The sequence below is a fragment of the Ursus americanus genome, chromosome 22, assembly GCF_024610735.1.
Source record: "Ursus americanus isolate L20-20 chromosome 22, mUrsAme1.1.p, whole genome shotgun sequence".
Taxonomy (NCBI): domain Eukaryota; kingdom Metazoa; phylum Chordata; class Mammalia; order Carnivora; family Ursidae; genus Ursus; species Ursus americanus.
Window position 1 is genome coordinate 39,649,118 of NC_142148.1, and position 23,933 is coordinate 39,673,050.

The following is a 23,933-nucleotide window of genomic DNA, read 5'->3' on the forward strand; positions in this document are numbered from 1 at the left end:
CACTTGAAGGCTACTGGTAGGCTAGGAAGAAAGCCAGAAATTTCCCTGGTACGTAGAGATCAGTCTCCCAGGGCACCGTGGGTGGGAGGTGGGGTAGAGGGAGAGTGGATCTGGAGGTGCAAAGAGAAGACAGCCAGTCCAAATACAAAACGAGCTGCCACGTAAGCAGTTGAAGACATAAGCTTTGAGCTTAGTAGAGAGACCAGGACTGGAAATACAAATTAATGCCTAACAAAGTATCTGTATCTGAAGGGGATGAATTTAGAGATACTTTTCCTAAAACTGTCTTCAGAATTTTTTTTTTTTCTATCTTCAGAATTTACATTATCAGCCTCCTTGGATAGACTTTGCCCCAGGGGGTATTGGGAAGGATTGAGAAAAGTGGGAAACATGTTAATTCAATTGGGGGCATATAGCAGTTGTTTAGAATTTGGATGACTAAAGAAATCCGTTAAATAGAAGGAGGATAATTTCAAGCTGCACCCCAGCACCCCGAGATGAGATGACTTTGCAGCCGATCAAGCTCTACTTTGAGGATTTAGTAAAATGAAATTGCATTTTGGCAACTGTCAGTTAATCCGTGAAGTTTTAACTCAAACTCCTGTGGAGAAAAAAAATAATAATTTGGGGTTGCCTTATGGAAAATTTCTTTTAATTTAAAAAAAGCATTTGGGATTTCACGTTTGTGGGAATCATTAATGATGGTCACAAAAAGATGTGAAGCTGAGGCTTTAATGTCAATCTGTGTGCCCTGGAGAATCACAGGCTCTTGCCAAAATTTAGCTCAGCCAAAATGACAAATGAATCTGTGATCAAGCTTCACTATACATGTGGGTTTACTGAGGAATAAAAAAAAAAGGGAGGGGGGACTTTAAACTTCAACATAATTTTAAATGTTTAATATCTAAATAAGAATATTTTAAATCTTTATGCTTCCAGAGGGATTAGAGCCAAAAGGCCTCTCTCCACCCCACAAGAAGAGCAAAGCAAAGAAGCCAGAATGTTCCAAAGACTCTAGTGAAGGTGAGTCCTGTTCCTCCTGTCTTTAGAAAATTACTCCATGAAAAGAAACTTCTGGTTAACCTTTAAATTATGTGTGTGCTCTCATGTTCAGATGTTTCTCAGGGTTCAAAAATCACAGAAAAATACTTTATCCTTTCCTAAATTCTCCCCTGAATGTGAGGACAAAATATCAGATTTAGGTTTAATTGGTGAAAGTAAAAACCAAGTTTGAAAAAACACATTTTCTGTTTGTGATGTATTTTCTGTCCCTGCGAAGTGCTGGCGAGTTAGGTGCTCTGTTGTCGCGTGCGGGGGAAGGTGGAGAGCTGGCTGTGGGAGCCCTGCGTAGCTCATGGCCTTATTGGGATCATCTGCTGTCTTCACGGACGCATTCTGCGTCCAGGTTCAAACCTGAGCAGTGGGTGCTGGAAATGCTTCCGGTCTTTTCTTCTCTTCCACTTTCTAGAAGCCAGTGTATCTTCACGTTAAGTGGACAGGCTCAGTTGGGCTCAGTTTTCTGAAGAAATGAAGCCAGTGTCTCTATGATTTACAACACTAGTGCCACCTACAAGATATTCACATTTTTCTTTTAAAATGTAGATTAGGTATTTTTTTAAGGGATCCTCTCATCTCCGGAGTATGCGTGAACTCTTAAAGGGGAATGTATTTATGCTTTCTCGTTTCTCGAGTTGGATCCTCACTTCCGCCGCTGGGAAACGGAGAGCATTATAATACTGACGGTGTCAGCTTGGGTCTTCGGGAAGGAAGATGCCAAGATGAAATAGGAGGGCAGGAAATGTATGGGGTGCGGGGAGCCTTGAAGAGTAAATGGGGGAGGAGCAGGAGGAGGCGAAGGAGAGAAGGAAGGAAGATGAGCTGGGAGGAGTCTCATCTGTGGTGCAGGATGAGAAAGTCTGGGGAAGCCCAGAGCAGAGACTGGCCATCACAGTGGACTTGCACTGGGCAGGAACAGCTAGGCTCCAAGATGCCCTTCCTCCTGCTCGCTCACTGGCTGCAAGCGGCTGGGGGAGAAAGTAGCCTCCGTGTGAATGTAATGCGGCAGTGGACCCCGAAGTGTGGCCGGTGGGCACTGTCAGCCAGCTTCATCCCCAGCAGCACATTCTCTCTTGAGGCGGGGGTCCTGAACATCTCTCCTCCATGGGAGCACAGCATCTGCCTAAGTGTCGGGGTTCCAACTGGTAAGTAATGATACTGCCTTCACCCTCACCTGGGTTCAGTACCAACTGAGAAGGCAAAGCTGTAAGAAAGTTTGAAACCAAAAACATTAGTTTGGTTACTGATGAGGTTGGATTAGAGCGTCTGGTGGCCCTGCCCCCAGATAGGCTTCCAAATGCTGGGTTGTACTCATGAATATGAAAGACGTAACCTCTGTCCCCTCAGAACCAAGTATCATTGTCCTTGGTATCCTGGGTGCCAGGACAGAGGCTACCCTGGTGAGCTTATTACATGAAAAAGAACAGACCAGGACATGCCCTCTCTGTGGACAGGTGGATCTGAGAGAGACTTGAGATGGATCTGTTTCTTCCCCCCGGGCTTGCATAAGTGAGGGGATGAGGAGAAAGGCACAACAGTAACTGTTCTCTGCCCTTTGGTTGAGGAGCGAGAAAAACACATTTCCAACTAACAGTAAACAGTAGAAATAGGAGGTATAAAGTGGCTAGCACAGGTCCGGCGTTCATAATGGCTATTATAATTGCCATCATAATCAGCACCGTGAGAGGTGCACACTGCCCTAATTCACTTAAATGTGCTCGAGAGCTTCAAATCATTCATGGTGAACACTTATTACCATGGACAGGGCCAGCAGCTCTAACTGGCCCAAAGCGGTACGAACTTTGGGCTTTCATCTCCTACTCGAATGAGGTCATTTCCTGGACAATCTCTTGAGGTCATGATTGGGAAGTGGGTTATGGGCAAAACAACAATCGCCTTTTCCTTAGAGAGGCTTTACCTCACCTAGAGATTCCCATCAAATGTCCAGCCCACATCAGAGGTTGTTTTCCAGAGCCTGAGCCTGTGGTCATTTAGAGTGTCACGTGGTAAGCCGGAAACTATAGCAATTCTGTCATCTTTAATGAATAAGGGTATTCCTCCCAGTTATTCCTTCAGATGAGCGAAAACTTCTTTTGCCTCCTAAATAATTTCCCTTGTTTAGGAACATCATTCTGTAATCCCAGCATGAATAGGTGATATAGCTTTATTTAACCCAAAGATGTAGTCTCAGAATACACTCTGAGGCACCAAAGTGCCATCACTGTGGATTAGTGACCAGGGACGTTCTGTGTGTGGCATCATGGTGAAATCTAATGTGAGCCACTCTACAGAAACATGGGAATTGTGTGTTTGTTCCTAAGTTGCCTTTTGGGACAAAAAAGTAAAAATTGCTGGGAAAATGGTAAGAAAGGAACATGCCGGTGGGAGGTGATTCTATGATGGGCACTCACTATCAATGTTTCTATTTTGACAAAATAAACTATGTTCTGAATTCATGTTACATATGTTTCACTTCCTCTCGTGATTCAAAGAGTTATAACCTTTGGCTGGTAAAGAGTTACAATTCTTTCCCACCAGACATGCAAAGGGAGTATTGTATCCCTGGGTGGAGGGGTAATGCAGATCATGACCCTTCCCTGTGGTGGGTTTTCCATTTTAGAGTTATCAGTCCTTTTCCAACTCGGTCATCTCTCTAATATTTTTTATTTTAGTAAGAGAAGCATCTGGTATTTTTATTCATAGATCACTCGGCTTAATTCCCCATCACTTGGCCTCATCTTATTTCTTCCCTACCTTCGGGTTCCCAGCCCTGATTCTAACCCTCACGGGTCTTCCTGATTACCTCAGTTTACCTCATAATGCCCATTCTCAGACAGGATCATAGAGAACGGAATTGGAACACAAACTCACCTAGATTTTCTGGCATATATAACCATAATAACTGTATTTTGATTCAGAAGAATTTTGTGAACATATGGGCAAGTTATCTCATTCTACAGATCTGTTTTAAAGTAGACTGCAAATGGTTTTTTAACTTGCCCAAAGTCCATGCAGCTTGTTAATGTCAGAATCTCTTCTTTTTTTCTAGAAACAACTTCACTAATCTTTTTCCCTTTCTCTCTTCTGGAAACTAGACCTAGTTTTGTTGAAGGAGGCAAAGTTGCCATCATTGCAGCCTTGATTGAAAGCCTTATTCCTTTAGTATATGTTGTACTAAAGTACTGAACATCAAAAGAAATAAGTGATTTCTAAATGTATTTATTAGTATTTTTTCGTATGGTGGACTTGTGGATAGAGAGTTCCATTTTAATTGTTTTGATTGAACTTTCATGGACCAGAGTATTGACCCACGACAATGCCATGCCAATAATGAAATGCTTAGTAATTTCAGATTGGCTGGCATCTGATATAAATGATAAGCCAACCATGAGCTGGCAAATTATAGGCACAGTTGTTGGAAAAACACCCTGGTGAATGGCAGTTCCAGCAACTCCAACTCTCAGGAATTTGGACCAATTTTTTTCTTACAAAAAATTAAATAGAAAACTTAGCACCATTAAGAAAACGTGCTCCTCTCACAGTCTTTCCTCCATCTTTCACAAGGAAATCCTTTTAGAAGTTCCTTTAGTGAAAATCTCTCAGGCTTTGTTTGTGTGAAAACAGTATTATTTTGCTATTTTTTAAGGCAGTTTTTCTGGGTAAAAATTTGAGGTTGATGGTTATTTTCCTGCAACATTTCAAGATTTTTTTTTCCGCTCTTACCAGTTCTGCGGTTGTTAAGAAGTGATATCTCAGTCTAATTGTTTCTTTTTAGATTGTCTTTTCTTTCTGGTTGCACCGGCAATCTGGTCTTTATCTTTTTTGTCCCTCGGTTTCAGTATGATGTATCTCTATATGGGCTTCTCTTTATCCTTTTTAGGATTTGCTGTGCTTCTTGGATATGGGAATGGACATTTTTTTTTAGTAAAGTTCTGAAAAATTTTCTCCTATTTCTCACCAAATACTGTCTCCACTACCTTCTGTTCCTTCTTTCTCTCTCCTTCCTGACTCCTAAACTACACTGCTTTTTCCCCCTTTTCTGTGTCTCTCTCTCTCTTTGATGCTTTCTGCATCTTTTTCAAGCTTTTTTTTCCAAGCCTCTTTTTTCAAGCCTCTCACTCAATTCATTGATCTTATTTAACTTTATTTAATCTGATTTCCATTGTTATCATTTTCATTTTTGCAAGTTTTATTTGATTCTGTTTTAAATATAGCTGGCCATTCTTCGTTTAATAATCACATAAAATATTTAAAAGAATAATCTGTATCTGAAATTTCAATATCTCTAGTCTGTCTGTGTAAGTCAAATTCTGCAGTTTGTTGTTTTTGCAAATTCATAGTTATGGTTATTTCCTTTTATATTTTGTCTTTTTTATTGCCATGTTCTTTAGACTTTTATTTGTGGGGATTTTCTGAAGTTGGATTAAGAGTTTATTTATTTATGTTTTGTTTCTGAGATATCTGAAAATACTTAAACTACATATTTGGCTTAGAGTTTTTTGTTTTATTTTGTTTGCTACTTGTCCTTAAGCCTGTGTTAGTACATATATATTATAAGGTTATGAAATCTCAAAGAGACTTTTTTTCTTCCTTTCTTGTTCTCCAATGAATGCTCAACCTGAGATGGGAAAAATTCCTACTATTCTCAGGACCAAAGCACGGGTCCTATGCCTCACATGTGTGGCTCATTCAAACCCAAGCTTTGGCTAGTGGTTATCAAAGAGTATTCCTGTCTGCATCACTAACAACACTTGGGAACGTGTTAGAATTACAAATTCTAGGGCCTCATCTCAGACCTACTGAATCAGAGATGCTGAGGTAGGGTCCAGTAATCTGTGTTTTTAAAAGCCCTTGGGGTATTCACATGCATACTTGAGTTTGAGAACCACAGTTCTAGAATCTAGACCATCTGGGTATTGGCAAATGCCTCAAAGCAAACAATAATTTCAGTGCTTGCTTACAAATCTTGATTCAATCTCCATCACTTTTGGCTTCTAAGGACTTTCCTTACAAAAGCACCAGCTCAGCCATGTATTCAAGAATTAGATAGCTAGATGATAGACAGGATAAATGATTGGTAGATAATAAATACCCACAAATATACATATAAAAATAGATACAGGCGTACCTATATATGTGTGTACATATGTACCTATATATGGTTTGTATTTAACAAATATATATATACATATATATTCGTGTGTATATATATATATATATAATATATATAATCTGGGAAGTTATATGTCAAATTGATCTCAGGAATTATCTTAAAGGATTGGAAAAGAGACGGGAAAATTTGGAAGAGTTCAATATTAACTATCTAAATTTGTGTATAATTGAAAAATATACATATATATGGCAAGAATTGTTTTATATTGATAAAACAAAAACATATTTTCATTTAAAAACTAGAGACGTTATGCTTCTAAAATTCAGTGGCAAATTTAGAACAGTAATTTTCTCCAAACATTCATCTCCAAAGCCTTCAGTGGCTTTCGGTAATGAATGCTATTTTTCCACCATATTTTTTTGCAGAAAGCACTAGCACTTTGGCTCTCACTCTACAATTGCCTCTACATAGAATATTCAACAAGCCTACATGGGATGCACATTCTTCAGGAACCCGAGCCCTTGCAATGCTAAATCAAGCAGCCCTATACTGCACTTTAAAATATTAATGATTTCTTTTGTCAGATGAAATTACATGTGGAAACATTTTCGAAACTAGAAAGCACTATATAAGTTTGAAGGATCTAATATTGCTATTAGAGGTATTATTATTATTGTCTTGACTAAAATAAATTTTTCTGGACATATGGACCACGGGTGGAATGCACATCGTATTTCCTAAGAGGCAGAATTTCCTCCCTGCCTTATTATTTTTCCCGCATATTAATGTATCATGTGACATGCTGTTTTGTGAGTGGCCAGACAGAAGGGACATTCTATCTTTCAGAATGCCATGCAGCAGTTCATGCATTATATTCATAAGCATGATCTTTAATTTAATTTTTTGACAAGTGCAGTGAAGGGTAAAATCAGGCAGTCATAATTTTGACTTAGCCATCACTCAAATGAGCTTAGTGATTGACCAGCTTAAAAAAAAAGAAAAGAAGAAGAAGAAGCGGGAATGAGGAAAAGCAGCTTTCTCATGAAGAAAAGCTTTGTTTTATCCCCTAGACCTTAAAATACCAAGAATTGAAGCAAAAGGCAAAATTTCCACGGTGAAAATCAGAATACAATAAAAGTCCATATCACCATCTTGCTTTAATTATACTCTTTATGTTCTGCATGATTCAGGGCCATTCTGAGCTGTCCCCCTGCTGCAGATTAGTAGAAAAGCCCAACAGTCACGCTCTCCGCATTTACCCACTAAACAGAGCTGTGGTTCTAACCACGGAGTCCTGTTTCAGTTAGCATTAGGATTTTAAATGGGGGGCTCGCAGAATATATTGAGGCATTTTCTGTAGTGAGAAGAACAAACCTGCCTGACCAGAATAAGCCTAGGGGCTGTGTGACCCAGAATGATCCCCGTCTATGCCTGTGGTCACTGGCATATTATTGGCAATATTCCCCTTCACTGTTGGGGGCGTCCTGGTTTGGGTGATAACATAGATGGACCCTCTTACTCATGGAGAAACCACAGTTCAGCATGACTGTAGACAGAGTTCTTGACTGTGTGAGTTCTACTTCCTACGTTGGCAGATTTTCTAACCTCAAAGTCAGTTCCCTCATGGTTACATGAAGGAAAGAACCTCCCCGTGGGAGTGTGGGATCCATTCAGGGGATCGTCAAGGCCAAAGTGAATTTCACATGGAGCTGTAGCCTCAGAAGTCTCTATTCACATGCAGTACAGGGGAATGGTGTCCCCTGGAGTTGTGCAAAGTAGTGGTGTCACAGAGATACCCCACAGTATCCTTCCTCTAACCACCTCAGCATAGCTCCCCACCACCCATATACAGCTTGTCTGCGCACTAATTCCACATATTTTTGTTAAATACCCACTGCTTGACAGTATAGGCACTGTCCTAGGCATTGAAAATTCACACACACATAGGCACACACACACACACACACACACACACACACACACCCTTCTTTTGGGGGGCTTATATTCTAGGGTATGTGGGGGTGGCAGTTGATGGATTTAAAAAATATTAAATAAAATATAATACGTAGTAAGCCAAATGGTGACATATGCAGTATTATGTATCTATTGCTGCCTGAAATTTTATCCCAAACTTAGCATCTTAAAACAACAGCAACATTTATTATATTGGACTGTCTGTGGGTCAGGAATTGAGAGTGGCTTACCTCGATGGTTCTGGATCAGAATATCCCGTGATGACATCCTAGGCCATCAAAGTCTAGGTCATAAAACAATATGGCTTCTGCCTGGCTGTCTCTTGGATCACTTGCTCTGGGGTAAGGCAGCTTACCTGAGGACACCCCACCAGCACTATGGGGAGGTCTGCGTGGCAAGAGCCTAGGCATCCTGCCAAAAGCAAGCACCAATCTGCAAGTCATTTGAGTGAGGCGTCCTGGCTGGAATCAGATCCCCCAGCCCCAGGCAAGCCCTCAGAGGACTGCAGTTGTGGCTGAGGTCTTGACAGCAACTGCATGAGAGACCCCAAGCCAAGTACCACGCAGGAAAACCATGGAAGAGGAGATAGGGAATGCCCCCGTCTGTATAAGTTGGCGGCAGGGAAGAGTCTTAGGCAAGAGATGGGTTAAGGTTGTAAATATGCTGGACCTCAGTGATTCTCAAGTTGATATCTGAGAAGAAACCTGGAGAACATAAAGGAGTAAGGTGAGCAGCTAAGTGGGAAAAGAGCGTTCCAGTAGAGGAAATAGCAAGCACCAAAGAGAGGTCTGACTTATTACTCTGAGAAAAGCAAGAAGGCCCGTGTGAGCCACTGGAGAGGACATTGAGGGTCATTGAGAGCTGATCCCTCAGAGGGGTGGGTCTCACACTTGAGCGCGCATCACCTCAGGGCATATTAAACCAGATTAAACCCAGTTTTGATTCAGGCAATCTGGGGTACCCAAGAATTTGCTGTCCTAATAATTCGACAGGTGATGCTAGTGTCCTGGGCTAAAGACTCCACTTTGACCATCGGTGTGCCGAGGGCACGGTGGGCCACTGGGAGAATTTAGGCTTTGTGTCTGAGTGAAGTGAGAAGGGAACATTTCAAGCAGAGAAGGGACATAATCTTACTTACATTTTAAAACAATCTTCTGGTTGTGTTGAGAATGGCAGGCGGGGGTGGGTGGCTAAGGTCAGAAACAAGGCAATAGTCGATTGAGGCAAGAGATACTGGTGGCTTGTCCCACATGGCAGTGGGGGGAAAGAGGGAAAATTCGTCTGATTCTGGACATTCCTTAAAGGTGAAGCCAACAGAGTTCACTGGCATTCGATGTGGGATCTGACAGGGAGAGAGGAGTCAAGGATGAGTCTTTGTATGTTTTCCACAACCACGGAATCTAGAATAGAAGTTGTATCCTGCTTCCACTTAATTCAAACTTTCCAAGAAAAAGAAATCTGATTCCTACCCTCCGTCGTGTCTGTCCAGGTAGTTCTTGTTCGGGGCACCCTAGGAAGGCCATATTAGCCCATCCTGAGGTGAACTTCCCAATCAAGTGAAAGGAAAATATTCAGGCATGAAGAAAATTCTCATCAATAACAACAAAAGGAGAGACATCACAAGTATATTAACAGAGAAGGCAACTCACAGAAAAGATGATTTTAGGTGCTTTAGATACTGTGGATTCCGATATGTTCTCTCCCGACAAGAGGTGTTTATTAGTGCTGTTATTTGGTTTCCCTTCAGTCAGTAATTTCCCAGTTAGTGGCTGATGGTGGAATTACTGTCATGGATGATGAAGGCAAGAAAGAAATTAAAGAAGAAAAGAAAGTAGGACGGGAGGCAAGGAAGCAAAGAAAGGGGAAATATGGTTGTAAGCTCAGGGAAAGAGCCCCGAACTAGAAACCACTATACCTGAGTTCTGTTTTCGTCTCTTAGGCACAGGACCAAACCCTTCACTTAATATCCCTGAGGTCTCCTCCAAATATCAAATTCTGTAATTCTGCATAACCATCAAATTCGTGAAAATTGATTCTTTATGAGCTCGAAAATTTCATGCCTGGTAAATATTTTCATCCTTAATTTAAAAGCTTTGAATCATGGGTTTTAATAGCCAAATAGGCCTCTGAGAACACCTCATTTCACAGATGGGGAAGCTTTCTTTTAAAAATCCTCCAGAATTGTCTGGAGGACTCACATGAAAGGTGATCCTGAGTGAGCTACTCAACACCAAAGGGAAAGAGCAGCTTATCAGGCCATCGACAGTGGTTCTTTTGATCATAGTTTTTTAAGTTTTTTTCTTTAAGTCTTATAAGTGTGTGTGAGTAATTCAGACTATACGTGTTCCGCCATTTGCCTATTTTGATTTCCAAAACGGAGGATAAAGAATGCATTTGTTTTGTCGAAAACGCAGTGCCTGGGTTCATCGAGTTAAAACATTAGAGTGATTTTTTTCCCCAGTGCTGGCACCATGCCAAAAGGAACTTTGACAACTTGTAATAGTAGATACTAATTTTTCAGCAGAGGAAGGTTTGGTTTGGTTTGGTCTTTAAGGAGAAGTATTGCTATTTGAACAGTGTTGGGTTTTCACAGTAGGGTTTTGCCGTTATATTTCAAAATTTCAGTTTCCTACTATAACAAAGTTGTGCTTTCCTACGATACCGGAGAGAGCCTTAAAACAGTCCACCGACGCCGGAAGTACCTGGGTGTGCAGCACGTGCTCCTAAGACTTTGCTCGAGCGTGCCCCTTCGCTCCTCACTCTTGCCACTCTAGAGCCCTCAGAGGCGGCCTTATGAGATGACTCCATCTCCAGGGATTGCCCTGCTTGAGGGATGATCCGCAGAAATGCAGCGTGCTCTGTCCTCCCTGGACAAAAATGCTGGCACATCCCTTGAATCATTTCTCAGTTCTCTCTCCTGAGAACTCCCCACTGATCTCTAACAATCTTTGCTGCTGGCAGAAGGAAAGTAGACAAGGGGTTTGGGAGGAAAGGGGTGGAGGGTTGGGGAGGTAGGTTCTAGAATGTGGGGTGAAAGTGGGGCGGTTTTGCTGAGTGTTTGGTGAACCGTTGCAAACTGCCAGGCTCAGGGGGGAACTTCTTATTCCTTCAGATGAAGCTGCCATTTACGGTGAATGCTAAAAATGTGGATTCTTGCCCTCAGTCCCAGCCTTCCACCAAATCAGAAAGCTGCATTTGAACTCGACGCAGTGCGTCTTTGGAGCACCGTTTTTTTTTTTTATATATACTTGGTTTTTATTTTAGACAATCTCATACTTGGAGCAAATTTGCAAGTACACTGAAAAGAACCATTTTCTTCTTTCTTAGAATCTTCTGGGGGAACTTTTAAAAATCCCATTCGTGTGTCCCGCCCCCAGACCAGTTAAGTCCAAACTCTGGCAGAGGAACCCAGGCAACAGCATTTTTTTTTTCAGGAAACAGTATTTTTTAAGCACCTTGGGTGAACCTCATGTGCAGTTCAGGTTGGGAATCATAGGGTTAAGCCTCCCGTTTCCTGAGAATTGGGTCCAGGATCACTGAGTCTCTCAATGCCAAAAGCAACTGGCCCACCTGTATTGATTAGGCACTGAGACAACAACCTTAGCACTTCCAGACATCGAAGGGGCTCTTTACCTAACATTTGTTTTGCGCTTTTTATGTGCCAGACATTTTGCTAAGCACTTCACATTGAACTCATTTAATCCTTAGAACAATACTACCGAGCGTGTGCTGTGATATCCCCATTTTACAGAGGAGGCAACTAAAGCCCAGAAAAGTGAAAAAATGGTAGAAAGGACATGGCTAGGAACTCTGGGAAATCAAGCCTAGCAGTAAGGTCGTATGATACGAGACCAAATGCCAGCATTTCTTAAACTTTGCATTTGAAAACACAAACTTCTTTTAGTGTTTGATTTTAGAGTCACCTAGAGGGTTAAGAAAGAACACTGAGGCCCAGGCTCATTGAAGAAGGATAGGGACTGGGCCTTTAACTTCTCTACCAATGTTCCCAGGGGTTCTCCCCAGAACAGGGACTCTGCAGGAAAAAAGGAGTATGAAGATAGCCAGAGGAAGGTATGAAACAGAAGGCCTAGACAGGGGCACCTGGGTGGCTCAGTCGTTAAGCATCTGCCTTCAGCTCAGGGTGTGATCCCGGCGTTCTGGGATTGAGCCCCACATCAGGCTCCTCCGCTGGAAGCCTGCTTCTTCCTCTCCCACTCCCCCTGCTTGTGTTCCCTCTCTCGCTGGCTGTCTCTCTCTGTCAAATAAATAAATAAAATCTTTAAAAAAATAAAAAGGCCTAGACAGACAGGAAAGAAACAAAGGGCCCGAATGACAGAGACATTGGAGTTCAGTGTGGATGTGGACTGGGGGCTATAATAGGAAGAACTTTGAAACCAAGCAGAGGAGTGTGGACTTTATTTACTGATACCCAGCAGCCATGCTGGGCCTTGTTACCATCAAAAAGAACTTCAGCACACGCTGGTCCTCTATACATTGAAGCCAGACCCCAAAACTTAGACCTGGCAGAACACCTCACCAAGACACTGTCTGTTTAGCAAGTCATGGAAATAATGCATTTGATAATGATGATTTCAGTAAAGCGGGGCACCAAAAATAAATGAGAAAATCTCAGCTTTGATTAATCATCCAGAATATTATAATCAGTTCCTTTAAAGAAAAAAAATTTTTGAAGCACACATGGAGATGGGGCCAGGTTAAAATACTGTGTGTGTGTGTGTGTGTGTGTATTTTTTTAAATTTTATTTTATTATGAAGATGGGGAGAACACCAAGAGCTGTGTGGTCTTGAGGATTTCTGAAGTCTTAATTCAGCCCTATTGTCAAATTTGACTCGTTCCTTGTGTAATACCAAATTAACAAAGGAGCAACAGTGTAGGTATGCCCTAGAGTTAGCTCCTTTCTTTTTATAGTTATGAAAATACACCCAAAACAAAGGTAATTTCTACACAGATGGCAAGATTCACTGCAATTGTGGGCAGTCATTTTGCTAATTCTCCCCATCCGTTGTTCTGCTAAATAGGTGGTCTCCCCAGATTACCCATCCTGACCGCCCTCTGTCCCTCTGTCCCTGTGCGTAGATGCCCAGATGTAAAGGGTCGTGGTCAGGAAGAATTTTAAGAAGGCCTGTGTGCTCACTTGCCAAGGGGCTCCATTGTCCGGCCCCTGCCCTTGAGCTTCAGGCTGGCCAGCCAGTGCTTCTAATTCTCTTTTTCATTATCATGCTCCTTAAAGGAGCTGCCTTAGGGTCCTAAGCCTCCCCTGAAATTTTAATACTACAAATATGCTGTATATCTGTTTATATACTGTGGTCTTTTGGAGGATTTTTTTTCCCCTGCCAGGAACAAATGTTTGCCCCACATTGAGAAGGCACAGACTTCACCAGTGAAGGTGTTTACAGGAGATTGGGGAGTGGTAGCAATATAAATGTGTAGAGCATTTATTCTCCTGGACCTTCGCTGCCGGACAGAAATAGCGGTGTTCTTCCACCCAGGGCCACAGCACCTATAGGTGGCCCTCTCCACTTCTAGTTAACCAACCACTCCTTCCCTCCTCTCAGGCCTGGAGATGGTAATGGCTCCTGCAGAGCTTCAGTGTCCTTTATTCCTTGCCTTGATTCTGCGCCATCTTTTAAAATATCACTCATGAACCCCTCACACCATTGAGAACGTGCCCGTGCTTCCTGCTGGCACAGTGGTTGGTCTTTTCCAGTTGGAATCCCTATCACCTCGTGTGACCGAGCCTCCAAGACACAGGGCCCCTTCAACCACACATTCTGTCTTTACTCTTTTCTCTTCCCTTTGGAAGTCTTGCTCTTCTCTTACTCCTTACTTAGCAGCAATGCTTACTCTTCGAAATGCACTCTTGTGGTGGTTGGTTGGTCTTCTTCATGTTATTTTTTTGCCTTGCTGTTGCATTTTCATTGGTTTCGCATGAGATTTGTGTTTGGAGATTAAGCCATGGAGTCTTAAGTGTTTGCGTGCTTGAAGTTTCTCCTCCTGAGTTTTACAAGCACCAAATCACCCTGATGGTCAGCCTCCTGAATACTTTCTTCCCATAAGTTAGTGCTGTCAACTGGCAAGGAGGAAAAATGTCTGTTCCAGGTGCCCTGGCTGCATAACAAATTACCCTAAAATTTATTGGCTTAACATAATGACGTTTACTTTGTCTACAAATCTGCTCAGTGGAGATAGCTTGTTTCTAACCCCATTCAGCATCAGCTAGAGTAGCTCAGAAATTGGGAGACGGAATCATCAGATGTTTGCTCACTCGCTTGTCTGAGCCCGGGGCTGGGGAGATTCAAACAATAGAAGGCTGGAACAGTTGGGGTTCCTTGGGCATCTCTCTAGCTTGATGTAGTTCCCTCCATGTGATCTACCAGCATGAGGAGCTTCAGGACATTCTTAGACATTGACTCAGAGCTCCCAAGGTGCATATCTCTAATCACAAGCCGATTGGAATTCACATCATCTTCTATGGCCTAGTTCTCTAAAGCTATACAATGTCGTTTTGACTACATTCTCATCACGTTCACATCAGTTGACACAGTTAACAAGTCCTCCCAGGCTCAAGGGAACCTCTTGATGGAGATTGTCAATGTCACATTACAAATATCTATATCTATATCTATATCTATCTATATGGAATGGGACAATCTGCTCCAATACCCATTATACATACATGCATACATACATACATACATACATAAAATTTCATTTTCAAAACTTTGTGCAATGAGATCCTGAAGAAAATACTGGAGACTACTAATGGAAAGCAAGCACAGATAGGAAGATGTGAGTATGGAAGTCTTAATATCTATTGTATATAATCACGGAGCTTAGGATTCAAAAGTGGGGAGATCAAGAGTGGGTAGAGTTGGGGGAATAAACACTCTGGATTCCTGCCTGTGCTGATTGACTTTAATAAATCTCTGATTTCTGTCAAATGAAGGATTTGATCTCTATGATCTTGATGGGCTCTTCCAGAGCCCCTGGTTCTGCTAAAGGTTGAAGTTCAGTTATGCCATCATATACTCACCATTTCTGTTTCCTGTTTAAAATTACTCTCCTACAAAATTTGCTGACTCTAAATTCTGTGGCTTTTGCTGAGCAGTCGCACTCTGCTGTCTATGCAGCTCTACTAACTCAAGTGTGAGCTTCAAGTCCTCAACGGCACCACACGTTATTTCAAGAGTTATTCTTCCTTTGTGTATGAAAATTTGCATTTTGAATGTGTGCCATCAGAGGAGTAATAGGAAATTGGGAATTGTATTGTAGCCAAGTCAAAGGACACACACACACACACACACACACACACACACACACATATATATATATATGTATTTTTTTTAAATCTTGAACTCTTCTCCTCTAAGAGACAGTTTTGATGATATAAAGGAAATGGAAACTAGAATAAAAGGCAATTCCAGAATTGTCTATGAAGTTCTCTTTAGAAAGTATCTTCATACATGTGGTGATATACTCAGTAGGCACTTTCTGATGATGATCGCAACAGAGCTCTGCCTGTCTGAGACCCTGAAATGGTGGCCACTACAGGTGAGGCTCCACAAGCCAGTCCGTGCGTATCAGAGTGAATTTGCAGGGAAGCGTTGACACTGCCTTAAAATCCCACCTTGAACCTGGGAGGTGTAGGGAGAAGCGATAGCTAAGGGGTACCCAACCAGGGATAAATGCCGAGAATGGGAAAGAAGCAAGTCAAGTGAAAGTGACTGGAGCAAGGATATTGAAAATGAAAATCAATGCAGTGGAGAAGAGATAAAACATCAGATGGAGAAATAAAGACAAGGAAGGAAAGAAAGAAAGAAAGAAAGAAAGAAAGAAAGAAAGAAAGAAAGAAAGAAAGAAAGAAAGAAAGAGAAAGAAAGAAAGAAAGAAAGAAAGAAAGAAAGAAAGAAAGAAAGAAGAGAAAGAAATAAAGAAAGAAAGGGAAAGAAAGAAAGAAAGAAAGAAAGAAAGAAAGAAAGAAAGAAAGAAGAAAGAAAAGACATGGTGTGACAGTCTGTGCAGACTGAGATGTGACTTGGGGAAAGAGGTCCCGCAGGCAGTACACAGAGGACTTACAGAAAGTCAGCAGTACCATTAGTCTAAAAGAGAGTGCGTTGGAAGGCAATGTGGAACTCAGTTTTTTTAAATTTGCGTGCTCACTTTTTAAAATGCCATTTCCACATTTCCAAATTGTTGGACAGGGGGTCAAAGGTATGCCCAAAGTACTGTTGATAAGTGGCTTCATTCAGTGGCAGCCGCAGGCAAAGGCAAAATGGGAGCTTCTGTTGACACTTGGAAATGGTTTGGATGGTATGTTAACCTTGTCTGTAGAAGCCTGCTGTTTCTATACTGGCAGCCGCGGAGCATTGCTTCCTCCTGTGTTCAGCTGCTGCCGATTTCCTTATCTAGCCCTCATTACATTAGAGACGGTTGGGCCTCCTCCCGGCTTGGGTTTCTGGCCACTTCGCCAGCTCCAAGTTTCCATCACTGGCGTCCTTCAGTGCCGTTTCTGCAGGTCAAGGTTTCGTCAGGATGCAGTTTACAGTGTGGAGGTCCCTTAAAAAGTTAAAAATTGAGCTACCCTATGATCCAGCCATTGCACTACTGGGTATTTACCCCAAAGATACAGACGTAGTGACGAGAAGAGCCATATGCACCCCAATGTTCATAGCAGCATTGTCCACAATAGCTAAATCGTGGAAGGAGCCGAGATGCCCTTCAACAGATGACTGGATTAAGAAGCTGTGATCCATATATACAATGGAATATTACTCAGCTATCAGAAAGCATGATTTCTCAAGATTTGCAGCAACAGGGATGGCACTGGAGGAGATTATGCTAAGCGAAATAAGTCAAGCAGAGAAAGACAATTATCATATGGTTTCTCTCATCTATGGAACATAAGAACTAGGAAGATCGGTAGAAGAAATGGACAAAGAAAGGGGGGTAATCAGAAGGGGGAATGAAGCATGAGAGACTATGGACTCTGAGAAACAAACTGAGGGCTTCAGAGGGGAAGGGGTGGGGGAATGGGATAGACCGGTGATGGGTAGTAAGGAGGGCACGTATTACATGGTGCACTGGGCGTTATATGCAACTAATGAATCATTGAACTTTACATCAAAAAATATAAATAAATAAATAAATAAATAAATAAATAAATAAATAAATAAAAAGAAAATGGATCTTAGAAATAATACGAGAGCCAGTTTGTGAGTGTAAGACCCAATTTTGAAATTCAGACATCGATCTTAGGAGGCTGAAGGTTTTCCTTTTCAACTTATTCGACTTATGCGTTGATGCTGTACAGGGTTAGGTTTCCAGCGACTGAGTTGCACGGGAACAGGTTTGAAGCAGGCTGTCCCACCAGCCACAAGAGTTCGTGATCTGTGGAGCATGATTAAAACATCATATCCCTCAACTACCTGCAGATGCCCTTAGAGGAGACTATTGGTGGGTAAACAGAACACTGACTGGGACAAGGAATGAAAAGCAAATGAAGTGCTAAAACAAAAGATAGCGATGATTTCACTTCGAATGCCTCCAAATTTAATTAAATTACAATTAAAATATAATTCTGCCTAAAATTTAATTACATGACAGTGAGCATTTTCATATAGTAAGCAGGGAAGTTTTTTCGGGCCTAAAGTCAGCGGGGGAGGCACCATTGCCACGTATCATGGCGGACAGGGCACGGGCTCCCGTGGCAGCCAGATCCAGGTTTGAACTTCACCTCTACTGCTTACTGGCCTCTGGACTTCAATAAGTCATTCTAAGCCTCAGTTTTCTCCTCTGCAAGGTAGGAGTAGTAATCCTTTCTGGGATTTGAGCAAGGATTCGAAGTAAAACATATAAAAGGACAAGTCTAAAGTCTGACAGGTGTCTATATCGTAAGCACTCAAAAATGATAGCTGTTATCAGTATTATTATTAGTTTTTCTAGGTGATAGATACTTGGTTTTCCTCTCCACAGAAAACACTCTAGAAAATAAAAATGCCTTTTTAAATAGCCTGAGTCTAGAATGGAAAACTGACTTAATCTAGTAAAATCATATCCCAGGCTATCAAGTTTTGCTAGCTTCCCAGAAAAAGTATGGTCAATTTATTTTTTCCTCTGCCACGTGTAGTCTTTCCCTGGAGAGATCTAGAACTTTTACTTTCCTCTGTGTAGAAACACTCCTGGCCATCTCTCTGTCGCTATCCCTTCAGGAAGTCTGCCATTATTCCTTTAACAGGTGCCCACCAAAAGAATCATAAGCCCTTATGAGCTAACAGTGAAGTTTCAGCCAAGAAAAGAAACAAAAAGTCAGTTTCCTGAAAATCATAACATATATAAGTTTGGAATGTACTTGTTTGTTTGTGTCTTTCTTTTTTCGTTTATAGAACACTTTTTGCTCTTTATGTTGAAAAACTGTCAATTATTACTGGCCGTTGGCCACTTTTTCATCTTCGAGGTAACAGATTTCTACAATAAAACCTCAACTCTGGTCAAAGCGGACAGTACGTTATAAAAATATATAACGAGCACAAGTGCTGCCATGAAGTCTCATCTATGTTTACCTCTGCAAATGAAAGGGCTTATAGCATTTTAGAGAAATGATGTTTGGTGGTTGTTGTTGAATACCAGGCACTCAGGAAACGTTTGCGGGTAACCCAGTGATTGCACAAACAAATAAGCAAATGAACAAAGGGGACTTACCACAACTGCAAATCATTTCTCTTGAATGAAGCAGAATGAAGTGTACTGCTTGCTTTCCTGGAAAAAAAAAAAGAAAGAAAGAAAAAAGTTGAATTAAGATAAATCATTGTTGAAAGAGTCCTTCAGGGAATAAAAGAGCAGTGAACATAGTAATAAAACACTGCTCCCCAAAGCAGAATGTGGCAGTTCCGGTTACAGGAAGCCTATTAATCCCTTTCTTTTTCTGGGATTGCATGCCTCGTGTGTAATTTTGGTTTTGAAATCTTCCTTTTCCTAGGTAGAAAACAGCCCCCCAGAATAGCAGACCTGTGGTTATCTACCTATCTAAATCTATCTGTCCAGATCTATCTACCCCGCAGTATCTACTATCTATTTAAATCTAACCCAGAGCTGTTGCCGTTATCTTGATTAACAAAGACCTTGGGGAGGTGAAGGTCCTTTCAGACCAGAACTAACCAGCGGTGAATTGTTAGGGTGTTTTCTGAACGCTGAAAAGGAGCTGAGATTCAGAGTGTGGACATGATTTAGGGTCGTTAGGCCAGGTCTAAATTTTCACTTGGTCAGTGGGAATTTGGCTACATTACTTAACTGGATCACTCAATTGCGTTATGGAAAAAAGGAGGCAAGGATGGGATCCACCTCACTGGTTTGGTGAGATTAAGTGACGTCAAACTGTACAACATTTAGCACAACGCCCAAGTGCAACTTCTACTCAAAACCCTACTGACACCCATTGTGTGGGGTTATTCCTGGCACCCATCGATTCTCCAGCTCCCCCGCTTCACCAACTAAGTGTCCTACAATTGACTTCAACTCTGACGTCAACTATCTGGATTTAGCATCAGACCGCACAGGTTAAGGGCTCAGTCCCATGAGACTGCCCCACTGCAGACATCAACTGCAAGTCTGGGCCACCCAAACTGGGCCACTGATGACTCGCTCTAGAGTAATGGGTCCCCACAACCCCCTCCTCTGGTTTGATAATTTTCTGGAACAGCTCACAAAAGTCAGGGAGAACAGCTGGCTTCCCATTACTGGTTTATGATAAAGGATCTTACGAAGGACACAAACGAACAGCCAGATGAAGAGATACATAGAGTGAGGTCCAAAAGGGTCCCGAGCACAGGAACTTCTGGGGAGTTGGGGTGCACTACCTCCTAGCTTGCGGATGTGTTCACCAACCTGGAAGCTGTCCAAACAGCTTGTCTGGAGTTCTTACGGAGGTTCTGTAACATAGGCATGGTTGATTAAATCATTGGCTATTGGTGATTGACTCAGTCTCTAGTCCCTCTCCCCTCCCCAGAGGTCAGGGGTGGGGCTGAAATTTCCACACTCTAATCACATGGTTGAGTCCTCTGGCAACTAGCCCCATCCTAAAAGTTATCTGGGAGCCCACCAAGAGCTGCCCTATTAATAATAATCAAGTAAGACTGAAGGGAGCTTATCGTGAATAATAAAAGATGCTCCCATGACCTCTATCACTCTGGAAATTATAGGGGTTTTAGGAGCTCTGTGCCAGGAACTGGAGACAAAGACCAAATATGTATTTCTCATTATATCACGTTATCACATTAAGTCATATTAAGCATTCAATAAATGGAAAATAAATGTTGGTCAAACCAACCATTACACATTTTGGTGCCAAGTGTCAACTGGGATGGTTCCTGAAACTTTCTTACGTATGTTTCAGTTCTCTTTTGTACACATGAGAGGGCTCGATCAGATCACGAGGAGTGGTGCTTCATACCCGTGGCTCCCTGAACTAAAGGCGTAGGGGTGTGGGGATGGGAGGGAGGCAGGTTGGGATGCTGTCTGCCAGCAGTGACGTCCCAAAGTGCACAGGGCAGGGAAGATAGGTACTGGTTATAAGAGGAACTGGGCAGTAGAAGAACAAGGAGATAAGTATGGGGAAAGGGGAGGAGAAGGCGACAAGGGAGCATGCCAGGGATGCATAACTTCAATTGCTAGAAGGAGATTCTCTGTAGGCAATATTGAGACTTCTTGGAAGGAAACCCATTGTTCTGGACTTAGAAACTAAGTATCAGTTTCCACAAGAGACGAAGGATTTGAGGGCTGGGTCTGGATCATGAAGAGGTGCAAATTGTGAAGACAAAAGTCGACTGCAAAAGGAAAAGGACAAAAATACATTAAAACTGATTCAACCCCTGGTGGGTCCTTCATCCCCACAGCCGACTGAAGGTGGGATAAACTTATGTAACATCCTGTTTGTGATACCTACTCAGCTAAGTGTCCCCATGTACTCACCACACCCTCCAACACACATCCTCTCTTGGGGCAGGCTGGCTCTAGGCACTTGCTCACTGACTGTTGCCCAGAGACCTCAGTTCCTTACCGTGTCAGCCTCTCCATAGGCTGATCTGTATTCTCATGACATGGCGGCTGGCTTCTTCCAGTGCAAGTGACCCAAGAGAGTAAGAGCACATTCACGATGGAAGTGGCAGTCCTTTTATAACCTAATCTCAAGTGACAGACCATTGCTGCTGCCATATTCTGTTAATTAGGCAAAGTCCCTAAATCCATCACACGGTCAAGGGGAGCTTTCCATGAAGCTCCACTTATGGGAAAGAGGAGGATCTAAGAATTTGTGGGCATGTGTTTAAAACCACCATAATCCCAAATGGTCTTCTTGTTTCCTATTCTAAGACTTTCTACATCCTTGCTGTGTCTCCGCCTTTGGATTCTTTGGGACCCCCTCAAATATTAAATCCTTTTATTGACTTGAGCTCATGTGTAAGTCAAAAGTCCTTTCCAGTCTGCAGTCTTGGAATCTGTGAGAACGTGTCAGAGACATGTGCTTTGCTACCTTGCAGAGAGCGATGTCTTTGGTGGACAGGAGGTAGTGGAGGGTTATCTTCCTAATGGGTCAAGTCAATTCCTACACCACACGGGTAATCGACCCACCACAAGGCATTCAGATGCGTGGTTTTGTAGGCTGAGTTGTGTCCCACTATTTATTTCATTAGGTTGCTGTAAAACAGGAGTCAGCACACTTCTGTGAAGGACCAGCTGGGAAGTATGTTTGGCTCCACAGGCCACATATGGTCTGTGTCGCATATTTTTCTTTGTTTTTATTACAACCCTTTAAAAATGTAAAAACCATTCTTAGCATGCAGGCTGTACGAAAAAACCAGGCCCATGGGCCAGAGTTTGCTGACCACTGCTCTAAAACCGTCCTAGAAAGACGCTCATTGTGTCCTTGGGAACTATTTAGATGTGCTTCTCCACACCACCCAGCCATGAAAGCAGAGCTCCTTTCCATGTCTCTAATTTATCTTACTTGAGGTAAAACGCTGAGAGTCCTCTTTTCAGGTTGGATACATTTTACATAGGATTTCTCTCGTTCCTTCAGGGAGACAGAAACAGGTTCAAAAATTGAGTCACTAAAATGACTAATGTGGTCCTGTCAGAGGAGAATTATGGACCTCCAGGGCTATGGTCTCTCAGAGAACTCATTTTGTGTTTCTATCCATCACGCGAATAACAGTAACCTTCTCCAACAAGCAGAGTGAAAAATGTATGGACTGCCAGTAAGTATTCCTCACCGCTCACTGAATATTGGCACCACAAGGGCTTTATCCAGCAATGGTGACATGTAGGGAATTTGTGTCAGATCTGGCTCGTAATGGGGAAAAATAATCCAGTCTCAGACTTTTGACTTTTGTGTCTCCACTGTTTTCTCTCATATCAGCATGCCTCATGAATGACATTGAACGCACCAAAAACAAAACAAAACAAAAAAACTCACCTCCGTGTTTTCAGCAGCAGCAAATGGAATCAAAATCCTTGGATGAGAATTCTTAAAAAAAAAAAAAAAAAAGTCTGCATTTTAATTTTACCAGAGCATTCGTATAAATGTATTACTTAGCCCATGAGTCAACAAAAGTTCATGTGTTAACATACATACATAACATGTATGTATATGATTAATGAATTCATATTAGAAGAGGGGAAAAGGAAAATAAAAAAGCCAAAGGGAGAAATTAAAAGCTGTTCATCATATTTAAGGTTTCAGATAGCCCCAGAGAGATAGCACAGCTTTCTTATTTTACTACTCTGCCCAAACTTGTAGCACTAAACACCGCTCACCTAAGGCGCTACATGAAAACTGTACGTGGAAACGTGACGAACACTCGCAAGCGTGAGGAGTTTGTTCTGTGAATGAAGGAAGTTCTTTCAAGCAGCAATGAATCAGCTAGAGATCTCTGCTTCCTGATCATAACAACGGCAGCCTCTTTTTTTAAATTGTATTTTATTATGTTATGTTAGTCACCATACAGTATATCATTAGTTTTTGAGGTAGTGTTCCATGATTCATAGTTTGTGATTTATTTTATTTTATTTTATTTTATTTTATTTTATTTTATTATAATAACTGCAGTCTTAAGTCCTTGTTTCATCCTCTTCGAGCGTACCTTGTAGGACTCATTATTAGTTGTAATTAAAACAGACCAAAATCATAATTTAATTAGCCTTAATAGGACAGTTTTGGAGGGTCATCTTTCATTGTGCATACAGAATGTTTCTCCCTGTAATTATTTGTTACTGTAAAATCTTCCAATCACACATTTAATAACCAGTATTAGAGGGAATTATTCACTTGCCATTCATTTGAATGGTTCAAGAAGTATATGCATATATTTGAGTATTTGTCCAGACTATTGTCAGGTGATCGAAAGAACTTTTGATGTATTTTGACGTGTTTTGATTGACGTTCGGAATCACAAAGCAGCCTTGATTACAATAGTGTTATTTCGGGGTTTTCTGAAGGAAACATTCACATAACTTTGGTGACAGATGATAACTAGACACAGTGTGGTGAGCGTTTCGTAATGTAAATGTCAAATCACTATGTCTTAGACTTGAAACTAATATAACAATGTGTGACACCTGGACTTAAATGAATAAATAAATACCTCCAGGCCATGTTGACACTTCTAGAAGCTACAGGTCTTCTGAGGTAAAAGATGGGAAATTGGTTCCACCAAGTCCAGGATCATCTGAAATTTGTCATGAGAGCTGGGAGAGGTGGAGTCATTTATTCTCATAAGC

At 41.8% G+C, this 23,933-nt stretch overlaps 1 protein-coding gene across 2 annotated transcripts in view; it reads left to right on the forward strand.

The window, feature by feature from the left end:
* Positions 1-23,933, forward strand: part of MACROD2 (mono-ADP ribosylhydrolase 2) — a 1,878,458-nt gene that overhangs the window by 1,731,901 nt on the left and 122,624 nt on the right. For both annotated transcript variants that reach the window (XM_087853758.1, XM_045805705.2), the window contains exon 11: positions 940-1,023. In XM_087853758.1, coding sequence (XP_087709884.1) covers positions 940-1,023 — 84 coding nt within the window. The remainder of the gene's footprint in view (positions 1-939; positions 1,024-23,933) is intronic.